Genomic DNA, 21,310 nt, shown 5'->3' on the forward strand with positions numbered 1-21,310 from the left:
ATTTTAGGAAGGATGTAGACCTTCTGGAAAATGTGCAAGAAGGGCAACAAAGATTTGTGAAAGGAACAAGAGGGTGGCCTTACCAGAAAGGCTTCAGTTCTGCGAACTACAGGATCTGGAACTTAAGCACCTACAAGCAGATCTGATTGGGATGTTTAAGTCCTTGAATGGACTGAATAAGCTCAATGCCGATAACATTCTTCCTCTTTCTCAGACTACACACAAGGGGGCATAAATTCTAATTGAGGAAGGATGATTGCAGAATAGATGTGCAAAAGTTTGCCTTCAGCTAGCAGGTGGCCGATTGTTGGAAAAAAACTTCTATTTGTTGTTGTAGAAGTGGGTAGTTAGAATAAATTCAGGGAAGAACTAGATAAATTATTGGAGGGGATGGGCAGATGATGTGGGAAGTTTTCTTTTTTTTGGCTGATGCTTTATAAGCTTGCTTTCTTGCATCATTTTTCACTATTAATACTAAAGCAGAAAAAACAAAAGCATAAAAAATGAATTTTTTATTTGAAAAAACACAGAAGGAAAAAAAATTATTATAATATGGAAAATGCAAGTGCAATCATCTCCATAATACTATAATGAATTTGCAACTGGTCTGGATTCAAATCCCATTAGAAACTGAATGAATTCTTAAAAGCCTCTTTGGTTGGGGATATTACACATTCAAGCTAGTGTTATTTTGCATTACAAGAATGCAAAAATGTAATGATCTGTATAATTCTTATTCCTCTTTACTTTGGTGGCTGGATTACTCTTTAAATCTTCTAATGCTTGCTCTTAAATTTAAATTCTTTTAAATCTTCTAATGTTTGCTAATCATTTCATCTGAAACCCTTGTCCATTATCTCAACCTTGGTTTACCAGCAATATACTAAGTCTGTACAAAATAAGAATATAGCTTAATGAAAGTGGTCTGTATCCAAGTCTCCAGTTTCATTTATTGTGTACAACTGAAGATTACAACAGCTAAATAGAAGTGGAGCCTTTTAGTCTCTGGCCAAAGTTATTGGCCAATAACATCTGCCCTGATGAACTTCACCCTCACCTAAAGATAAAGCTAACTTATTAGCATCCTACTTTTCCTTAACACTTGAATCCATAATCTTGGTAAATCACCTTCTGGCACAGCAAACTAGTTCCATTCAATATCTACAACATCTTTCAACAGAAAGGCATTGATAAATTGTGAACAATTTTAATATCAAGAAATCTCCAGGTCCTGATGACATTTCTCCACATGTTCTCAAACTGTGCTCCAGCACTTCTGTTTTGTCATATAGGAGGAAAACTGATTTTCCTTCTGTATGGAAATTTGCTCACTTCCACCAGCTAGTTCCTAAAAATGAGTAACAAACTCTTTCCTTTTGATTATTGTCCCACTGCACTTACCTCTATTCCTTCCAAATTAAAATTGAGGACTGATTTCGTATCTTGAAATTACACGCACCATAGCAAGTTGTGACTTATTGCAACATACTGGTGATGCATCTAGACATAATGATGCATAAATCACCTATATATCTGCAGTCAGTGTGGATTAATGCATACTGAATAGATATTTTGTGTTTTGTTGAATTTTAAAATAATTTTACCGAGCACCAAGTCTGAATCAAATTTTATTTTAAATTAGGAAAGAGTACACTAGAAGCCCACGAAACGTTAGAAATAGCTTTAAGAGATATGTCATTTGAAGACTTTTCAGTGGTTTTCATAGTTTAAAGAGGGTCACTTCTTCATCAATGATACTACTCCTCCTGGATACCCTTCAACTTCAAAAACCAAATGATTCAATATCACTCATGTTCATAATCTGATCAGGGGTGATTAATGTTTAACCATCCACAAAGTTTTTAATGAAATTGGTATTTCTTATCAAACACGATCAATTCTGACAAAAGATTTGGGTAAGGCAATACATTTCAGCCAAGTTTGTCTCACATCCTCTCTGATGATCTTTTACGTGAGAACAGTGTTCGCACATAAAAGGATATTTGTCAACATGCTACTGCTGACTTGCACTGTTTCTTCCATCATTCCTGATGAGTCATGGACATAGGGCTATGACCTGGAAACAAAGGTCAAGTACCCCAATGGAAGTAAGTACCCCCTCCATCTTCTCCAAGCCTAAAACAGTAAGGCAATCTCGACAAAATTTGAAGATATGCTTATATTTTTTGATTAGGTATTGTTCATTATGAATTTGTCCTGCATAGTCAAACAGCAAAGCAGAAATACTATAAAGCAGTTCTATAGTGGTTGCACCTTGCTGTTTGGAGAAAATGTCTAGAAAAGTAGGCTACAAGGCATTGGCACTTGTATCACAACACCCCTACATGCTCAGTGTTTTCCATTCAAGAATTTCTTGTGGTTTTCCATCATTATGGTGCCCCAACTGTCATACTCATTGGATTTAACTTCTTGTGCTTTCCCCACCAGGCTTAAAGCCGCCTTGAGAGGTCACAGATTTGCAGCAATTAAGGGAACATATACAACATGACACAGGAAATATTAGCAACTCCAAAAGAAGTCTATCTAGAATGTTTCTAGAAGTTTCAGAAGTGCTGGCATCTGTACACACAGTGTCAAAGAGATTACTTCAAAGGAGATCCATCTGAATAGCCATCATTTTATAATTATTAGTTCAGTACACAAATGGCCTCCGTAGCCGAGTGGTCAGGAGCGGGAGTGCAGTAGCACACGCTCTTTGAGTAGACCGGGGTTCAAGCCCCTGACTGCTGAATACGGTCGATCTGCCAACCCGCACTGGACCAGTGTGGCAGATTATGGTCCATTTCCCTCAGCATGAATTGTTGAGGAGGCTTCCATCCTGCAGTGGGTTGATAATGGCTGCACTTTACTTTTTTTTTTTTTTTACACAAACCTTTTGATCACACCTCATAATTAACTGCCACTCCTTACCAATATAAATTCTGCCAGTGTTGATCCACTGGTGATATCTTGACTTGTTACTCATCTTTGGAGAAATTTAATGGAAAAGTCTGGTGAAACTTAAGCAGTTTCTCTTCACATTTCTAAAAATTTTGATATGTGTGGAATAAAGTTCTTCTAAACAAGCTCCCATCTCTTATGGATTCCATCTGTCTTCTGCAGCAATTGGGTAGCTAGTTTTCTCTTCAACTATTCACTGCAGGTGATGGCTACCTTCTAATTTCTCAACTTATGCTGCTGTTCCCCAGAAATCCAATTCATTCTCCTGCTCTTTTCTTCTTGCATATTAATGACATTTTTCCACTGACTAGAAATTTTAATCTATAATTCCACCTAGATAGTACACTACATTGCACCTTCTAGTTAAAAAAAAAAACACCTTACTTTGCACAAAGAGCCTCAACTTCTTAAATACCCACTGCCAATTCCTTAAGTTCTGTTCTACAAGTAATATTCCAATTGAGTGAAGAAAACTTGGTTAACTTTAATCCCCAAAACTCAGTCCTTTGTAAAATCCTAATCCCCCACCCCCAAATCTGCTGATTCCATGCTGCTTATCTTCATAACAGTCAGATTTCCTTTATTTGGGAGGGATAGAATACCCTGACTTTCTGGATATAAGCATATCGCAAATGTTGCTTCCTCTATATCTCAAAAGCTTTGTTTTCCAGATGCAGAACACTGCTTTGTGTGACTATAAAGATCTGCTTTCCAGTTCACTTTTCTTCTAAACAGCTACTGATTCCACAAATCTCAAATCCACCCTATCCTGGAACACTTCCTACATTTAGGGTGGTGTCCTAAAAATCTTATAGTTCTTAATCTTCTTTTAGACCATCCAAAGGAGGGTACTTAGTCAGGTTAATCAATGATCCATCTTGTAAAACCTCTGCTACTTTCCATTAAGGGTTTTGCATATGCTGCAGACATTTCTACAGATATTGTCATGGGCACTGTTCTTCTAAAATGTGCATCTATAATTACATTTCTTCAAAACAAGTCTAAACACATGTCTCAATTAGTCAACATCCATTCACTAATCAGTGGACCAATTATCCCTTCTACTTCTCCTTCTCTTTGAAACAACCTGAAAATTATAGACCTGCACAAATTCAATCCAGAGTCAACAAGCACTGTCTGTCATCTCAATCCTCAACCCATACATTAGCATTACCAGAGGCATACGATGCAAGGAAGCAAGCTTATGCATCATCAGCCAAAAAAAAAAAACCCTCCAATTTCACCCCTCCATTAATTCCAAATGCCTGTCCAGCTCAGCCTTAAATTTATTTAGGCTATCAACTTCCACAACAAAAGATAGAAGACTGTTCCACCAATCAACCACCCACTGGCTAAATGCAAATTTCCGCACATCTATTCTACAACTTGTCTTTCCTCAATTTGAATCTATGCCCCCTCAAGTTCTTAATCTGAGCAAGAGGAAGAATCCCATCAGCATTCAGCTTGCTCGACACATTCAAGGCCTTATACACCACAATCAGATCACCTCGCAAGTGCCTACTCTCCAGGCACTGCAATTTGCAGAACTGAAGCCTTTTTTGGTAAGAGCACCCCTTTGTTCCCCTCACCAATCTTCTTGCCCTTCTGTGTACTTGTTCTAGCAACTCTACATCCTTCCTAAAATGAGGCCTCCAGACCTGTAACACAGTACTCTAGGTGTGTCCTGACCATTGCCTTGTATAACGGGATAATTACCTCCCTGTCCCTGCTAGCAAAATGCCTATATATCATTGACAAAACTCCATGACCTGCCCTGGCAGCCCATCCGCACTGCTCAGCAAACTTCATATTTCACTGCAAAATTACCCCCAGATCTTTTTCACTTTCAACTTCCCTGAGTTTAGTACCACACAGTATATTTCTCTTTGGTTATTGCTACCCATATGTAGTACTTTGCATTTGTCAATGTTAAACTTCAGTTGCCACTTCTTGGCCTGTTCGCCCAACTTATCTAGATCCAGTTGGAGTAGCATACTGTCTTTACTGTCATTAACAACTCTTCTAACCTTTGTATCATCTGCAAACTTGGACATTAATCCTGATATCATTAATTAATCCTTGGACATTAAACCTTCATCAATATCATTGATGAATACACAAAACAATAGGCTCAGCACCAAACCCTGGGGAACTCCACTAATAAACATTTGTCCACGAAGGACGGTGTCCCACTCTGTCTCCCACTCAACCATCCCTTTATCCATTGTAGCAACTTACCCTTAATGCCACACCTCTCCAATTTGTACAGCAGTTTTACATGTGCAACAGTATCAAAATCTTTCCTGAAATCCAAGTATATAATATCAAAATTACTTTTGACATTGTTTCTTTGTGACCACATAGTATCCAATCAAACTTGTCAGAGAAGACCATTTTTTGGTCTCCCTTTAACAAACCCATAGCTCTCCCTTTAATAAACCCATGTTGTGTCTTAACTATCACTGCAGTCTTGTCTAGATGATCCTGCAATGCTTCTTTAACCAGTAACTCCATTATTTTCCCCAAAACAAGTTAACCTAACAGGTCTATAGTTACTTGTGTCACCTTTTGAACCTTCTTTGTGAATTGGTGATATATTTGCACACCTCCAGTCCATGGGGACTTCCCCAGAGTACAAGGAAGCTCTCCATTATGGATAAGGGTTTACTTACTTCCTTTACTGCCTCCTTTAATATAACTGGATAGATCCCGCTCACCCCAGGTGTCTTCCTTATGTTTAACTTCAACAATTTCTCCTCCACTTTGCTCTGTTATTACAAAATCACTTAGCTCCCTGTTAGAGTTTGATAAACTTCTGGCATTCCCCTCATTGAATAACTCCTCATGTGTGAATATAGAGGCAAAATACTCAGTTTATCAGCTACCTGAGCATGATCGTCAATAGTTAACCCATCTATGTTAAGAGGCCTGATCTGATTCATCCCTTTCCTTCTAGAGTTTACATAAGTAAAGAACTCTTTGCTGTTTTTCTTTGCATCCTTTGCCAAAGATTTCTCATAATCTGACTTCGCCTGCCTAACCTCCTTTGTGATTACAGACAAGCTTATATCTGCCATAGGCTTCTGTGTCCCTGATAATTTATATGCATCCCATACATTTTTTTTCTCTGCCACTAGCCTCATTAATTCATCTGACATTCATTTAGGCCCGAACACTGAAGAGTATTTCTTAGCTGGAATGAAAAGCCTAGTAGCCTCCAAGATTAAGTCCCTGAAGGCTTCCCATTTAGAATTCAACGTTGGTAACATCATCAGTTGATCCCACTGTACAGAAATTAAAAACTGTCTGAGACCCCTTTACAAAAGCAAAAGCCCTTCCCTTTAGCCTTGATGGTAGTTATATCTTTAAGTAATTCCCATATCAGTACATTGTGATCACTGTCACCCAGTGGTTCTTTTATCTGCAAATTCTTAATTATATTAGAAGATGAAATGCACAAGGCAAATTCTTAATGAATGAATAATCACTGCTGATAATCAGATCAAGTGTATTACTCCCTCTGGTTGCCTCTCAAATATGCTGCTGCTGTAGAAAACAGTCATCCAATAAATCCAAAAAAGTCATGCTAGTATCCGAGTGACCAACCCACAAGTTCTAGTCAATATCTGGAAAGTTAAAATCCCCCATTATAAGATGTTCTGATTTACTGGCCCACTATTTCTCTGTACAACTGCTCATTATACTCATCAGATTCATTGGGCCTATAACACAATCCTACTCATTTTTCCTTTCCCAGTGTATGTCACACCAAACAGACTCAACATTCCATTGTCCACCAACATCAAATGGATGCACTTCCTTAGATTTTGTGTTTCTTAACTAACAGCATAACCCCTCCTCCCTTCCTGTCCATGCTATCTGTACACATTGTACTCCCCAAATTCCAATTTTGCACTGCTTATATCTGTGATACCACATCTCTGATATACAAACAATATCTGCCTTTGATGTCTTGACTAGCACTTGAAGCTCATCAAATTTATTAACTATACTCCAAGCATTGGCGTACATGCGAGTATACATGCACCCATTTCTACTCTTAGTTACCCTAACACAGCCCATTTGTTCTACTATGACTCGCAACAGTCCTGAAAATCTCCATTGCCTTGCTTTCCGTGCTGCTGCTCATTCTAATAAAAGCAGTGAAGAATCACTTTTGCCTATGCCTGCAGCCCTTTTAGTCTGTGTATCCCCCCCCAAGCTAGCAGTTTTCCGACCCACCTATCACTGCCTCGAAAGCATCAGCAAATATTCTTGAACCTTTTCTGTTTAAGTGTACCCCAATCCTATAGAAACACAGTCTCTCCTCTCAACAAGCACAGACCAGGCTGAAAAAAAAAAATTCTCCTTAACCGAGGCATATAACGAAAGAAAGCAAACTTATACAGCATCAGCCAGAAAGAAAAAAAAAAAAAATCACTTCACCCACCCATTTGCTCCAAAATTTAGTCCAGTTCTTCCTTGAATTTATTTAAGCTATCAACTTCCATAACAACAGATGGAAGTTTGTTCCAGCAATCAACTACCCACTGGCCAAAGGCAAGTTTCTGCACATCCATTCTACAACTGTCTTTCCTCAATTTGAATTTATGCCCCTACAGGTTTGTAATCTAAGCAAAAGGAAGAATCCCTTCAGCATTGAGCCTGCTCAAACCATTCAAGGCCTTATACACCTAACTAAGATCACCTCACAGGTGCCCAGTCACCAGATGTTACAATTTAGAGAACTTAAGCCTTCCTTGGTAAGAGCACCCCTCCTCACCAATCTTGTTACCCTTCTCTGTACTCATTCTAGGAACTCTACATCCTTCCTAAAATGAAGCCTCCAGACCTGTATGCAGTACTCAAGGTGTGACCTGACCACTGCCTTATACAAAGGGATAATCACCTCCTTATCCCTACTAGCAAAATTCCTGTATATTATTGACAAGATCCCCATGACCTGCTCTGGCAGCCTGTCTGCACTGCTCAGAAAACTTCATATATGACAGAATTACCCCCAGATACTTTTCATCATCTACGACCCTGAGTGTAGTAGTACCACACAGTTCTTATGTTTCTCTGGGGTAACTGCTACCCATATGCAATACTTTGCATTTGTCAATGTTAAACTTCAGTTTCCACTTTTCAGCCCATCTGTCCAACTTCTAGATCCTGTTTCAGTAGCATACTGTCATTACTGCCATTAACAATCCTGTCAACCTATGTATCATCTGAAAAAACTTGGAGATTAAGCCTGATATACCTTCATCAATATCACTGATAAACACACAAAATAACAATGGGCCCAACACCAAACCCTGAGGGGGGGACTCCACTAGTAACATTAGTCCACGAAGAGCAGTGTCAATTGATTACCACTGAGTTCTCCCACTCAACCATCCTTTTATCCATTGTAGCAACTTGCCCTTAATGGGAAAGAATCAGATTGGTCTACTGGATATCCATGGTTCAACTGTTGAGCAGTTGAACCATGGATATCCAGTAACACATGAGGCATTATTCATGGATATCCAATAACACATGAGGCGTTATTCAGGGAGGGGAATGCCAAAGGTGAACTAAACTCTGGCAGTGAGCTAGATGATTTTGTAATAACTGAGAGGAAAGTGGAGGAGAAATTGTTGAAGATAAACATAAGAAAGACACCTGGGGCAGATGTTATCTATCCAGTTATATTAAATGAGGCAACAAAGGAAGTAAGCTTTAACTATGAGAGCTTCCTTGGACTCAGGGGAGATACCCATGGACTGGAGATGTGCAAATGTGACACCAATTCACAAAGGGGGATCAAAGGGCGACAAGTAATTATAGACCTGTTAGTTTTAACTTCTGTTCCAGGGAAATTAATGGAGGCACTGGTTAAAGAAGCACTGCAGGATCATCTAGACAAGACTTTAGTTATACCTCTGACACAGCATGGGTTTGATAAAAAGCCTTGTCTGACCAATTTGATTGGATACTATTATGTGGTCACACAGCAACTGGATGCAGGTAATAACTTTGAAATCATATATTTGGATCTTAGAAAGGCTTTTGATACTGTTGCACATGGAAGACTGCTGCACAAATTGGAGCATTGCAGCATTGGAGGCAAATTGCTGCTGGGAATAAAGGGATGGTTGAGTGGGAGAAGACAGAGTGGTAATCAATGGACTAATGTTATTAGTGGAGTCCCTCAGGGTTCAGTGTTGGATCCATTGTTGTTTTCTGTATTTATAAATGATACTGATTATGGTATATCAGGCTTAATGTCCAAGTTTGCAGATGATACGAAGGTTGGCACAGTTGTTAATGACATTAATGACAGTATGCTGCTGCAACAGGATCTAGAAAAGTTGAGCAGATGGGCTGAGAGGTGGCAAATGAAGTTTAACATTGACAAATGTAAAGTACTACATATGGGAAGCAGTAACCCCAGAGTAACATATCAACTGTGTGGTACTACACTGACAGTGGTAGAGAATAAAAAGGACCTGGGGGTAATTGTGAAGGCAGATATGAAGTTTTCTAAGCAGTGCAGACAGTCTGCAAGAGTAGCTCATGGTGTCTTGTCAATAATATACAGGAATTATTTTTCTAGCAGGGATAGGGAGGTGATTATCCCCTTGTATAAGGCAATGGACAGGCCACACCTTGAGTACTGTATACAGGTTTGGAGGCCTCATTTTAAGAAGGATGTAGAGTTGCTAGAACGAATACAGAGAAGGGCAACAAGACTGGTGAAGGGAATAAAGAGGTGCTCTTACCAAGAAAGGATTAAGTTCTGCAAACTGCAGCAGCTGGAGACTAGGCACCTGCAAGGTGATCTGATTGAGGTGTATAACGCCTTGAATGGTTTGAGCAGGCTCAATGCTGATGAAATGCTTCCGCTTGCTCAGACTAAGAACCTGAGGAGGCATAGATTCAAACTGAGGAAAGACAGTTGTAGAATAGACATGCAGAAGTTTCCCTTTAGCCAGCGAGTAGTTGATTGGTGGAACAGACTTCCGTCTTTTGTTGTAGAAGTTTATAGCCTAAATAAATTTAAGGCTGAGTTGAACAGATATTTGGAACGAATGGAGGGGGAAATTGGAGCTTTTTTTGCTGCATAAGCTTGCTTTCTTGCATCGTGTGCCTCTACTAATGCTAATGCCATACTTCTCCAATTTGTACAGTAGTCTTCCTTGTGCAACAGTATCAAAAGCTTTCAAGAAATCCAAGTATATGATATCAAAATTATTTTTTTAAATCCAGTATTGTTTCCACATTATAGTATCCAATTAAATTGGTCTGACAAGACTGCCCCTTAACAAATCCATGCTAGGTCTAAATTATTACTGCAGTCTTCTCAGGATGATTTCTACAATGCTTCTTTAACTAGTGACTTCATTATTTTCCCCGGAACAGAAGTTGAACTACCAGGCCTATAATTACTCATGTTCCCCTTTGTGAATTGGGGATACATTTGCACATCTCCAGTCTCTGGGAATCTCCCCCGAGTCCAAGAATGCTCTCATAATTATGGCTAAGAGTTTGCTTACTTCCTTTGCCACCTCCTTTAATATAATTGAATAGATCCCATCAACCCCAGGTGCCTGTGTTATGTTTAACTTCAACAATTTCTCCTCTACTTTGCTCTGTTACTACAAAATCATTTAGTTCCGTTAGAGTTCAATAAGTTTCTGTCCTCCACTTTCCTACAGACTTTCTCATGGGTGAATGTAGATGCAAAATACTAATTCAGTTGGTCAACTATCTGAGCATGAACCTCAACAGTAGTCAAACCATCAATATCAAGTGGACCAGTCTAATTCTTCCCCTTCCTTCTAGAGTTTATATAAGTAAAGTCTTCAGGGTTTTTTTTTTTTTTTTTTTTTTTTGCATCCTTTGCAAATGATTTCTCGTAATCTGCCTTCACTTGCCTAACTGCTAACTTTCGTTGTGACTTTGTTACAGACTAGCTTATACACAATAATGAAGTTCTATATATTCTGTTCACTCTAATCCTCGATCTAACTTTAATCCTCACATACATGTCATCAAGTAAATCTTATTCTGGCCAGATGCTAAAATACCACTGTACTGTTTAGCCTCTGACCAATGAGTGCTTTATTCAATGATATTTTTTTTTGACAGGATTAGAGTCATAGAACAGTCTCTTATACTGTCTGCATTTGGTCACCAGAAAAAAATATTTACACAGTTTGTTACTTTATAAAACACTTGCATGCCTTAAACTATCATTCCTGCTAGTTCAGCAATTCATGATGATCTGGAAACCAACTATCATTATAATTTTTGTAGTATGCAACCAGTTTACATTTGTCTTGTGGAAGTTATATTTAAAGTCTTCCTTTTAGCTGTTTCCAACACATTATGCAACAACACAACAAACAGAAAAGCAGTATATTAATAATGATACTGTCTTCAAATAAACTGATGATCATGTTATGAATAAATGGCTCATAAAGTGAATACTTTTAAATGCGTCATTCTTGTCATAGCCAATAGCTATAAAAAAAAATGAAAGGATCTATAATTTTCCAATCTGCTAATTGTGACTTAATTGGCTTTTTTTTCCTTAATCAAAAAACTAGTTACCTCTGTCATTCCTCCGAGTGTCTGCTCATGTGCAGAGCATATGTCACACACAAAGCTGGTCCTGATGTAAAAAGAAAGTGCATAAATCTACTGTAAATTCTTTTGCTAACCTAACAGGCTGCAGACTTCAAAAGTAGTATATAACACCATATGCCTACATACAGTAAATATTTTATAAATGGGCAGAAAATCCAGCTGGGCACAATTATTTTTTAAAATATAATTCAACACATGAATTTACGTCTTTAATCAGACAAAAATAACAATGAAAGCATTTAAAATTATTTTGATTTATTAGAACCTTTGACTTGGCCTTATGAAGAACTAACTTCACAATGGATAGCTGGTGAAAAAACTTGTACCATTTAAGTGAAATTTTAAAATATGAAATTGATTTGAACGATTTTTGGGATTTCATAGACAATGTAGAAATATAAAAATAAATAAACTTTCAATCATTGCAAGTATTCAAGAAGCTAAAAAGATAGCAATATTGCAATCAGTAGTGCTGAAGCTGAAAGGGGTTTCAGTTTAAAGAACAATTTGTAAGAGGGTGAGAAATAGTTTAACAATAGATCACATATTGGATTTAATGATGATAAATTTATTGGGAAAAGAGTTATTGGATTGGGATGCAACTCCATTTGTCAAATCATTGTTGAATCGCAACGATGGAAGTTTGTATTCCATAGATTAGCTACAGATACAAGAGCTCAGCAAAAGTCAATGAAAATAGTTTGTGAGAATCAATTGGCTACACAGAAATTACAATAAAAAAAAACAAATACTTTATTATTGTTTGAAATTTTCGTATTCCAAACTGATGTAAATCAATAAAACTTACAATAAATATATATACACACACACGTATCCCTGTTTTTTTTTGTTTTTTTTTAAGCAAAGCCAGTTTGTTAAAAATTTACCAGCGCACCACTAGGTAGAGCCCAGAAAAAAAAACAGCTGAAATAATTTTAACTTTATATTATGATTACAGTACACTTTCTTGAAGGATGTGTTCAAGGTACTGTTTTAGTCTTCACCCCAGAACCTAACTTGATGTGCAGGCAAAAGTTTTTTTTTTGGTGCCCCTATAAAAATGTTTATTATGAAACATCCTACTTTAACAGTAAAAAAAATATGGCATAGGGGCCCTCGGAAAATTAAGATTACACAATCAATATAAAAATTATAAAACAAATAAATCTGAATATATTTCTAAGGAAATATATACAAATCTGAACATATGGGCAACACGAGATTTTAACTAGAAGTGACATTACAATTTGAAAGTATATTTTACTTGTAATATTTTATAAGGAACACAAGCACTCATGCTCATCGTTACACAACTGGATATCACCAATTTTGGCTGTGTCCAATGCCATTTACAGGCCCCCACAAAGTACAGACCCTAGGCAAATGTCTAGTTTGCCTAGGCCTAAATAGGCCCTGCTTCACCCCAAAGTTTGAAAACATCTTTCAAATGGCTTCTGTCATTATGCTAGGTAGAATATGTTATTTTTTTGGTAGTTGTTGGCACATTGGCTTCTGTGGCCATAGTGCACCTCCCAAGGTTTTTTGCAGTACTTTGATCCAAGCCCGAGGTGGGATTCAAACCCGCGACCTTTGGGTTGCCAGGCAGGCACTTTACCCACCAGGCTAGCCCGGTCGGCAGAATATGTTATGTAATATATAGGATGTTGCATACTTCTTGGTATGAAATCACCAAAAAACTTCCTCTTTGACAATCCCCCAACAAGGAGGAATCTGATGGGCAAAATAAATACAGATAGCCAGTTCCTCTTAAAATAAGATTGTTCCAGACATTTTGCTACAAAAAATAATGAGTTAGTCTTATTCTATTAAATACTGTGCTGTCCTACTAAAACCAGTACCTTTTAAAACTCAGATCCTTGTAGTGATAAAATTATATCAATCCATCAATGAAGCTGATCACAATAATGTGATAACACCCATGATCAACAGTAACCTTTCCATCATCTTTATTAAAAGATGAGACCAGTCCACATTATCACTATACAAGGCCTCCCAGCAAGAAATGAATGAATGAATTAAAGGTTCATTCAGCCAATGAAATGGGCCATTTGTTCATCAGTAAATCTTGACAGCTACACATGACATTCATAAGCAAACGTCTTGGAGAAAATTTTCTTCATTTCCACACTTCATCACTAGGTTTTCAAGTACAGTTCCCTATTTCTTGTCAGGGTAAAATAAATACATGTGGCTTTGGTCAAACAAGAAAAAACACAGTGCATGCACTGTCTCTTGATTGTTCCCATATTCGTTTTTTGTCAAAATGCAACACTGACTTTTCTTTGAACACTGCAGAATTTTGTCAAAGACCATACCCAAAAAAAAGCAATCTAATGCTTTACCCCTAACACAAGACCTGTATACTGTACCAACATACTGCTAGTCGTACAGAACGTTGCTAGCATCTGTACTGTATGCTTTTTTGGAGGCTGGTTCAACTCGTTGCCACACAGCAGCATAACTGCTTTCATGCTTGGTGCACCACAACATCCATTTCTGTATGAATAAAAAAAAAAAAAAATAAACCTACAACAAGAGTGTCCAACCATTTTGGACTAGAAGCCAAAACAGATAAAATGCTAAATGTTGCAGGTCATTAGGGGTTTTAATTGGTCGCAATCTGTAAGACCAGCTTTGTAGCACTCATTATGCATTTTTCAGCAACCTTTACTGCTATGCACACAGCAGTGAAACCTGGAGAAAGATAAAATATTTCTTAGAATGCTCCAAGGGTTGTAGTAAAACTCTGAGGGCCAGCTGAAGCCTGCTGTCCACAGGTGTTGGACACCACTGATATATATAAAGTAGCAAACATTTTATGAGGGCTGTTCAATAAAGAATGATCATAATTTTTTTTTGTCATCCTTATTAGTCATCCAAATTGTCATGGTCCTTTTCAAAGTAGTTCCCATTTGATGAAATGCAGTTATTACTCTTAACGTTCTGCCAATCTTCAAAAATATGGTGGAAGCCCCGGGGGAAGATGAAGTTACTGTAGAGTTGTTAAAATTGGAAGGAAGAGACATAACACAAAAACTGGCAAGGCTCTTCACAAAGTGCATTAGAAAAGGTGTGACGCCTAAGCAGTGGAATAATGCAATCATAGTTTTGCTGCATAAGAAAGGATAAATCAGAAATTGGAAATTATAGACCAATTAGCTTGTTATCCCACATCTACAAGTTGTTCACAAGGGTCATTACTAACAGATTAGAAAGAATACTTGATGAGAATCAATCGAAAGAGCAAGCTGGCTTTAGGACAGGATTCTCAACTATGGATCACCTTCACGTAATATCACAGCTAATGGAGAAAGCAAATGAAAATAAAACCATTATGCCTGGCATTTGTGGATTATGAAAAGGCATTTGACTCCATACAGCATAAGGCAATGTTTTGGGCACTGGAAAGAAAAGCCATATATACCTCATATATTATGATTTTGAAGAAACTATATATGAGTGCTACTACCTCCTTTATCAGACTAGACAAAGACAGTAGGAAATTTAAAATCGAGAAAGGAGTTCGACAAGGAGACGCAATATCTCCGAAGCTGTTTACCGCTGCCCTTGAAGAAGCTTTCAGAAGATTAGACTGGTCGCAGAAAGGAATCAATGTGAATGGAGAGTACCTAAACCATTTACGATTTGCAGATGGCATTGTGGTCATAAGCCACAATCCCAAAGAATTAGAGGAAAATCTTAATCCGTTATGCACAGTTAATAAGTATTTTGGACTAAAGATGAATATGGCTAAAACAAAAGTAATGATAAACAAGTATGCCACAGAAAGTGAAATAATGATTGAAGGAGCAGTAATTGAAAAGGTGGAGTCATATACTTATCTGGGACAAGTTATTAGCTGTAATAATGATAAATGGCTGGAAGTCAAGAGAAGAATAAGTTTTGGATGGATAGCATTCAAGAAATATATTCACATACTGAGGAGCAATATCCCAATTTGTCTAAAACGTAAAATAATGAACCAATGTATACTCCAACCATGACTTATGGAAGCGAAACGTGGGCACTCACCAAAAGAATGGAAGAGAAGCTGAGAACTACACAGCAAAGAATGGAACAAATTATATTGGGAATGAGACTGTTAGATAAGAAGAGAAACACATGGATTAGGCAGCAAACTCAAGTAAAGGACATTCTTATCAAAACTAAAGAACTAAAATGGGCAGGACACATAGCTCGAAGACATGATGACAGATGGACTAAGAAAATAACAGAATGGTACCCAAGAGGAGCTAGAAGAAAACCTGGAAGACAACGGCAGAGATGGATAGATGAAATTCATGAGTTTGTGGGTAGTAAATGGATGGCCAGTGCTCAAAACAGAAGGAACTGGAAAGTTGCTGGAGAGGCCTTCATCCTGCAGTGGATTGAAAATGGCTGATGATGATGATCTCAGAGTAAAATTTTAACTCTGTAGATAAGATGGCAACTCATGTTTGGTGAAGACCTAGTTCCAGTGATGCTTATCACCATGACTGCATTTGAAGTAACAGTGAAATTCTTTGAGCCAGATAGTTTGAGAATGCATAACATGCAAAGTGAGCAGAATTCACTTTTAAAATGGTGAGTAATGCAAATAATATTTAAAGGAGAATGTTCAGCCTACTATCAGAAAACCTATTTTCTGAATAATGATTAACTCATACCAAATACTATCCCATTTTATGTTCAGATCAATAATTTTTTGTGACTTCCATATGTGAAGTGCATCATGACTTTCTGACTTCCATATCTGATGGCTCTGTTCCATAACTGTTGGCACATTATGGAACAGAAATTTGATGCAAAGAATGGAAGATAAGCAAGATAACACTGCAATATAACATTTGTGTCTAATATAATGAACTAGGCATCAACTGAAGTGATAATTAAAGTTCAGGATGGACCAATAATGTTTCATAAAAGAGTTAAGAGTTATATAATAATGGTTTTGTTTACTGACAATTTTTATTTAAGTTAACTCAGAACATCAGTCACAACTGAAAGGTGTTCACACCTAGAACACATTTCTGACTTTCTAAACAAATATGTCTAGATAGTTGTTTTTGGAATTTCTATGATTAATATATCACAGTATTTAATCTTTTTTTCTTTTTTGTTAGTTTATAAAGAAAATTCAGTCTACAAGGGAATCAATACAGTTTTAATTCTTGCTTTGAAAAACATTTATAGTGATTAAATTTAGCCACTCTGTATATCCACAATACTTTCCGGCTCTCTCTCTCTCTCTCTCAGGGCAACTCAGAATTTTTTTTTTTTTTTTTTTTCCTGGTGCAGCAAAAACCTCAGGCTTCCTTGCACCATATGGCTAATAATGATAATAAAATTCAAGTACATAACATCAGACTACTGTCACATATTACTGTCAAAGATTCCCCATGGTTCACTTGTGTTCTGTAAACATATAGAATGGAAATTTCCACCTGGAATAACAAGCAGGCTTCTTTCTTATAAACAAAATTGAATGAAAACACTTTTCAATCCAGTACCATCCCCATTTTTAATTTGATTCTTAATCAAATCTTCATTATGCATTTTGTTGAATGTGAAGTTGTGATATTTATTCTGAATGTTTCAATATTTAATCAATCCAACTTCTTAGATTTATCTGCTATAAATCTCAATTAAATTATTTTACTATATCCTATAATGAGTGGCGCACACATTTTCATTTACAACTTTTTAAACATCAAACTATAGTGGACTTCAGCCTTTTGGATAAAATCATTTCTAGCTCCATTTATTATCCCAAGTGCTTAAATATCAACTTTATTGCCCTCCAACACCTCTTACACACTTTCCTACATTTGTAATAGGCCAATCTTGCACAAAACATTTCACTTTTTCAGTTCTTTAACAAAGCTACAAAATCATTCAATGACACAAGTTTGTGTCACTGAATGATTCAATGACATTCATCAAACAGAAAACTTACAAAGCAATGCTCACTCCCATTTTTGGAAACCCTATCTACCTAATTTCAGCAAGTGTGATGTCAAACCTAGTAAACTACTTGTGGAAAGGGTAAACTGTGTACGCTTGCATCGTTAGGTGGTAGCACTAATTAAGTTTCCATTGAATATTCAGCAGCTATTTGAAAATAAGTCCAACTAAGAGTGAGCTCGTGGGATGAAATGTACTGTTAAATTTAGGTGGGGGGAGCAAAGACAAACTTTCTGTTAATAGTTATTCTTGTCTCGTTTGGGTTTGTCCCATTTTTCTTCAAAAAAAATTTTGCTTCTGACACTGCCAAAGAAAGGATCAAAAGCCTTAAACTAGATTTCTCACGTGGCAAGAAGTAGCACAACTCAAGTAAGACACTGAATCTAAGAAATCGAAGCATTATATATGAACTTCGAAACTATTCTTTCTGAATTTTCGGAAGTATGGGACTTTGCTATATTGCAAATGAGCACTAGTTGTTGCATTTTAATTCCTAATGCAGAAATCCCTTAAAACCCCTTCACTCTCCTCCTCCACCCTATTCCCTATGTATGCCAATCTCTAGAAGTTTGTTCCACCAACCAACTACCCTCTGGCTAAAGACAAACTTCCGTACATCTATCCTACATCTGTCTTTCCTCAATTTGAATTTATGCCCTCTCAGGTGATTATTCTGAGCAGGGGCTGACATCTTGTATGGGCTTGGCAGACCCAGGGTCCTGAGCTGGATATCATCATTCTTCTCTTTCTTGGTGATTCCCTTCTACTTTTCTCTCTCTCCCTTTGGGTAATTCAGAATTTTTTTTTTAATGCCCGGTCCAGCATAAGCCTCTGGCTTCCTTGCACCATATGGCTAATAATAAGTTAAAACCCCTAGAAGTGACACGAAAGCTAACAATTAACTCTAGGAGGCTCACATCTGGTGCATATGGGCTTGGCACACCCAGGGTCATGAGCTGGATATCATCATTTTTCTTTTCCTTGATGTTTCCCCTCTACTTCCAACGCCCGCTCTCCCCCCCCTCTCTCTCTCTCTCTCTCTCCTCAGGGTAACTCAGAATTTTTTTTTTTTTTTTTTTTTTTGTCTGGTGCAGCAACAGCCTCAGGTTTCCTCGCACCATATGGCTAATAATAATAATTGCAAGCGACATAACACACTCGAGTCCCTCCCATACGCAGTCACAAAATCGCACTAAACTATTCGCCTTCGACAAAATAACACTTACCGGCAAGGACGAAGGAAGCAACACACGATATGAATCCTGAAAGGAACGAATTAAATGGGTACGTTCCAACTAGACAACAGTACACAAACTGTACGATGCCTGTCAGTAGAATATATATCAAATATGCATCTATAATTTTCAGTTTCTGAGGAGTGTTTGTTCTGTATTCATTATAAAAAGATGATAGCACTGAAAACACGCTCACGACCATTTTGCCACCATAAACACTTGTCGATCTTACGAGAAGTTGCCACGTGTCAATATTACGGTTACCAAGTAGGAAAAACAAAAAATTCACACCATATATTAATAAAATTCATTAAACCACATTCGAATACGCCAAATGAAAAATCATGGACTAATATGAACACCAAAACCAGAAACTGCTTGTCTTTATAAATTCGAAAGTATTATTTGCACCGTGTAAAAAGATGGCGCATTTCGAATACTATGCACTGAAACTATTAATTTTTAAAATTTGTCAGAAACATCTCCGCGGCTATCAAAAATAGTTTTAACACAATTCTCCCACAACATGTGGAAAAGGCATGGGCTCGATTTCCCTCTTTGGCCAAACGTAAGGATTTTTCGTCCAAGCACTTTTACAAAAGAAGGAAAACTCGAATTTTTCATCCTAAAAACAACAAAAAAAAAAAAAAAAAAAAAGGAGAAAAAAAAGCAGTTTAACACAAAATGATGGAAAATGGCAAAGACACTGCCAGGGACATTTATAGAAGGCACTAGAAACCCTACAACAATCAACTAACCAACCTGCTACTCTCTTACCATATCAATCTCAAGATCAACTGTCGCGCTAAACCTGGTTTTCTAAACCTTCCTAGAATTTTAAATTCTATATAAAAAAAACTGTGGATAATTGTTGTTGTCGTTGGAGCATCACCAACTAAGAACATATTATATTGTGTATAATGTCTGTAAATTGCGTGTGTTCTGAGGTCGATTTTCTGGTTGCTGGATGAAAAACCCGAGTTTCCAAGAAAAAAAAAACCACGCCACTCTTGTCAGGAGACCGACTAACTCAGCCACACTGTGAAAAAAAGCCTATAAACATATATCCCGTCATCGAGGTGACTCAAACTCAAGCACAAGCCTAGTCCGGGTGTATAGGTATAGTGGTTATAACCAGAGTCCTCAGTTGTTGGTGAATTGCTGTCGCTTTAGTATTTTTCATGCAAAAGTCGCATAACAATGCGCATTTCTTTATTTGTTCGCTTTTCAAGCAGAGTAGCGATTTTTGGGCTGTCACCTGACAGCAACCAAAGCAAAAGTTCTGCAACAAGAAAAGAAAAACGTTATTACATATGTGCCTTTATTCATGCGGCGTTTCACTTTTGGAAAACGCACAAGCTGTCAGCCCAAAACATGTTACTTTCCTTTCCACACAACACAATTCTTACTTCATTCTAAGCTTGACTTTCCTTATTTGCTCTTAATTATTTTATTATTATTATGATTATTATTGCTCTTATATTATTTTCCCCTGATTGGAGGTACCACCTCGTGACAGGTTTTGCTACCAGTACATAGGGTAGTTGTTGTTATGTCTGGTGTTACTGTTGGTCGAGGAACTCTCTGACTATCCTACAGGACAGTGGCGTAGCTACCATGTAGGCAGGCAAGGGAAATGCCTCCGGGCCCGGGCCCTTTAGGAGCCCGGCGTCTTTGGCTGTCTCCTGTTTTGCAATTTTTATTAATTAAGTAGGGCCTCCGGGCCCGAAAAAGGGTAGATACGCTAGTGCTACAGGTATCGTCTGCGCGGGTAGCACAGTGCCACTGTGCCACTGCGCGGGTAGCACAGTGGCATCGTCACCGTCCTCTCCACATCGGGTGGAAAAGGCCCCGGTTCGAATCTCGTCGAGGATGCGAGGAACTTTAATGGGCTTTTTTCACTCCGTGGCTGAGTTAGTCGGTCTCAGGCGCAGATAGCAAGATTTCTCCACAGAAACTGGGGTTTTTTTCGTCCAGAAAAACAGGCAAATCGACCATAGAACACACCCAATTTACAGACACAAATACGGTTTAATGTATTCAATTCGGGCAACCCTAAAATAATAATAATAGTGCTACAGGTATTCAGGATTGCTATTTTCTGGAGTTGCTTGTAGATGTTCGCCGGGAGACCTATTGCTGCTAGGCTGTAATATAGGGTCTTTGGCACCATACCTGTGGTTAACAAGATGATCGGGACGGTCGTTACTTGTTGCATATGCCACATCTCTTTGATCTCCTGTGTTAGGTTCGTGTACATCCTGATTTTTTCCCCATGGGTTTTCTGCAGGTTGCCAGTGTTGGGTACCGCTACGTCAACAGATGGTAGCCTTTTCCTTCTTGTCCACAAATGTTATGTCCGGTCTGTTGTGTGGGACTGTCCTATCCGTTATTATGGCGCGGTCCCAGTACAGCATGTGGATTGAGGTCTCTAGTACTACCTGGGGGTTCGTACTTGTAGTACGGTACACTTTCGTCGATCAACTGGT

At 37.9% G+C, this 21,310-nt stretch overlaps 1 protein-coding gene across 1 annotated transcript in view; it reads right to left on the reverse strand.

Annotated features, from left to right (window-relative positions):
- Dad1 (dolichyl-diphosphooligosaccharide--protein glycosyltransferase subunit) overlaps positions 1 to 19,199 on the reverse strand; it is a 35,558-nt gene extending 16,359 nt beyond the window's left edge. The window contains exon 1 of the mRNA XM_090376912.1: positions 18,813 to 19,199. Coding sequence (XP_090233038.1) covers positions 18,813 to 19,023 — 211 coding nt within the window. The 5' untranslated portion in view covers positions 19,024 to 19,199. The remainder of the gene's footprint in view (positions 1 to 18,812) is intronic.
- Between the last annotated feature and the right edge of the window lie 2,111 nt (positions 19,200 to 21,310).

The sequence above is a fragment of the Mastigoproctus giganteus genome, chromosome 7, assembly GCF_048544385.1.
Source record: "Mastigoproctus giganteus isolate SK-2022 chromosome 7, ASM4854438v1, whole genome shotgun sequence".
In the NCBI taxonomy this organism is placed as follows: domain Eukaryota; kingdom Metazoa; phylum Arthropoda; class Arachnida; order Uropygi; family Thelyphonidae; genus Mastigoproctus; species Mastigoproctus giganteus.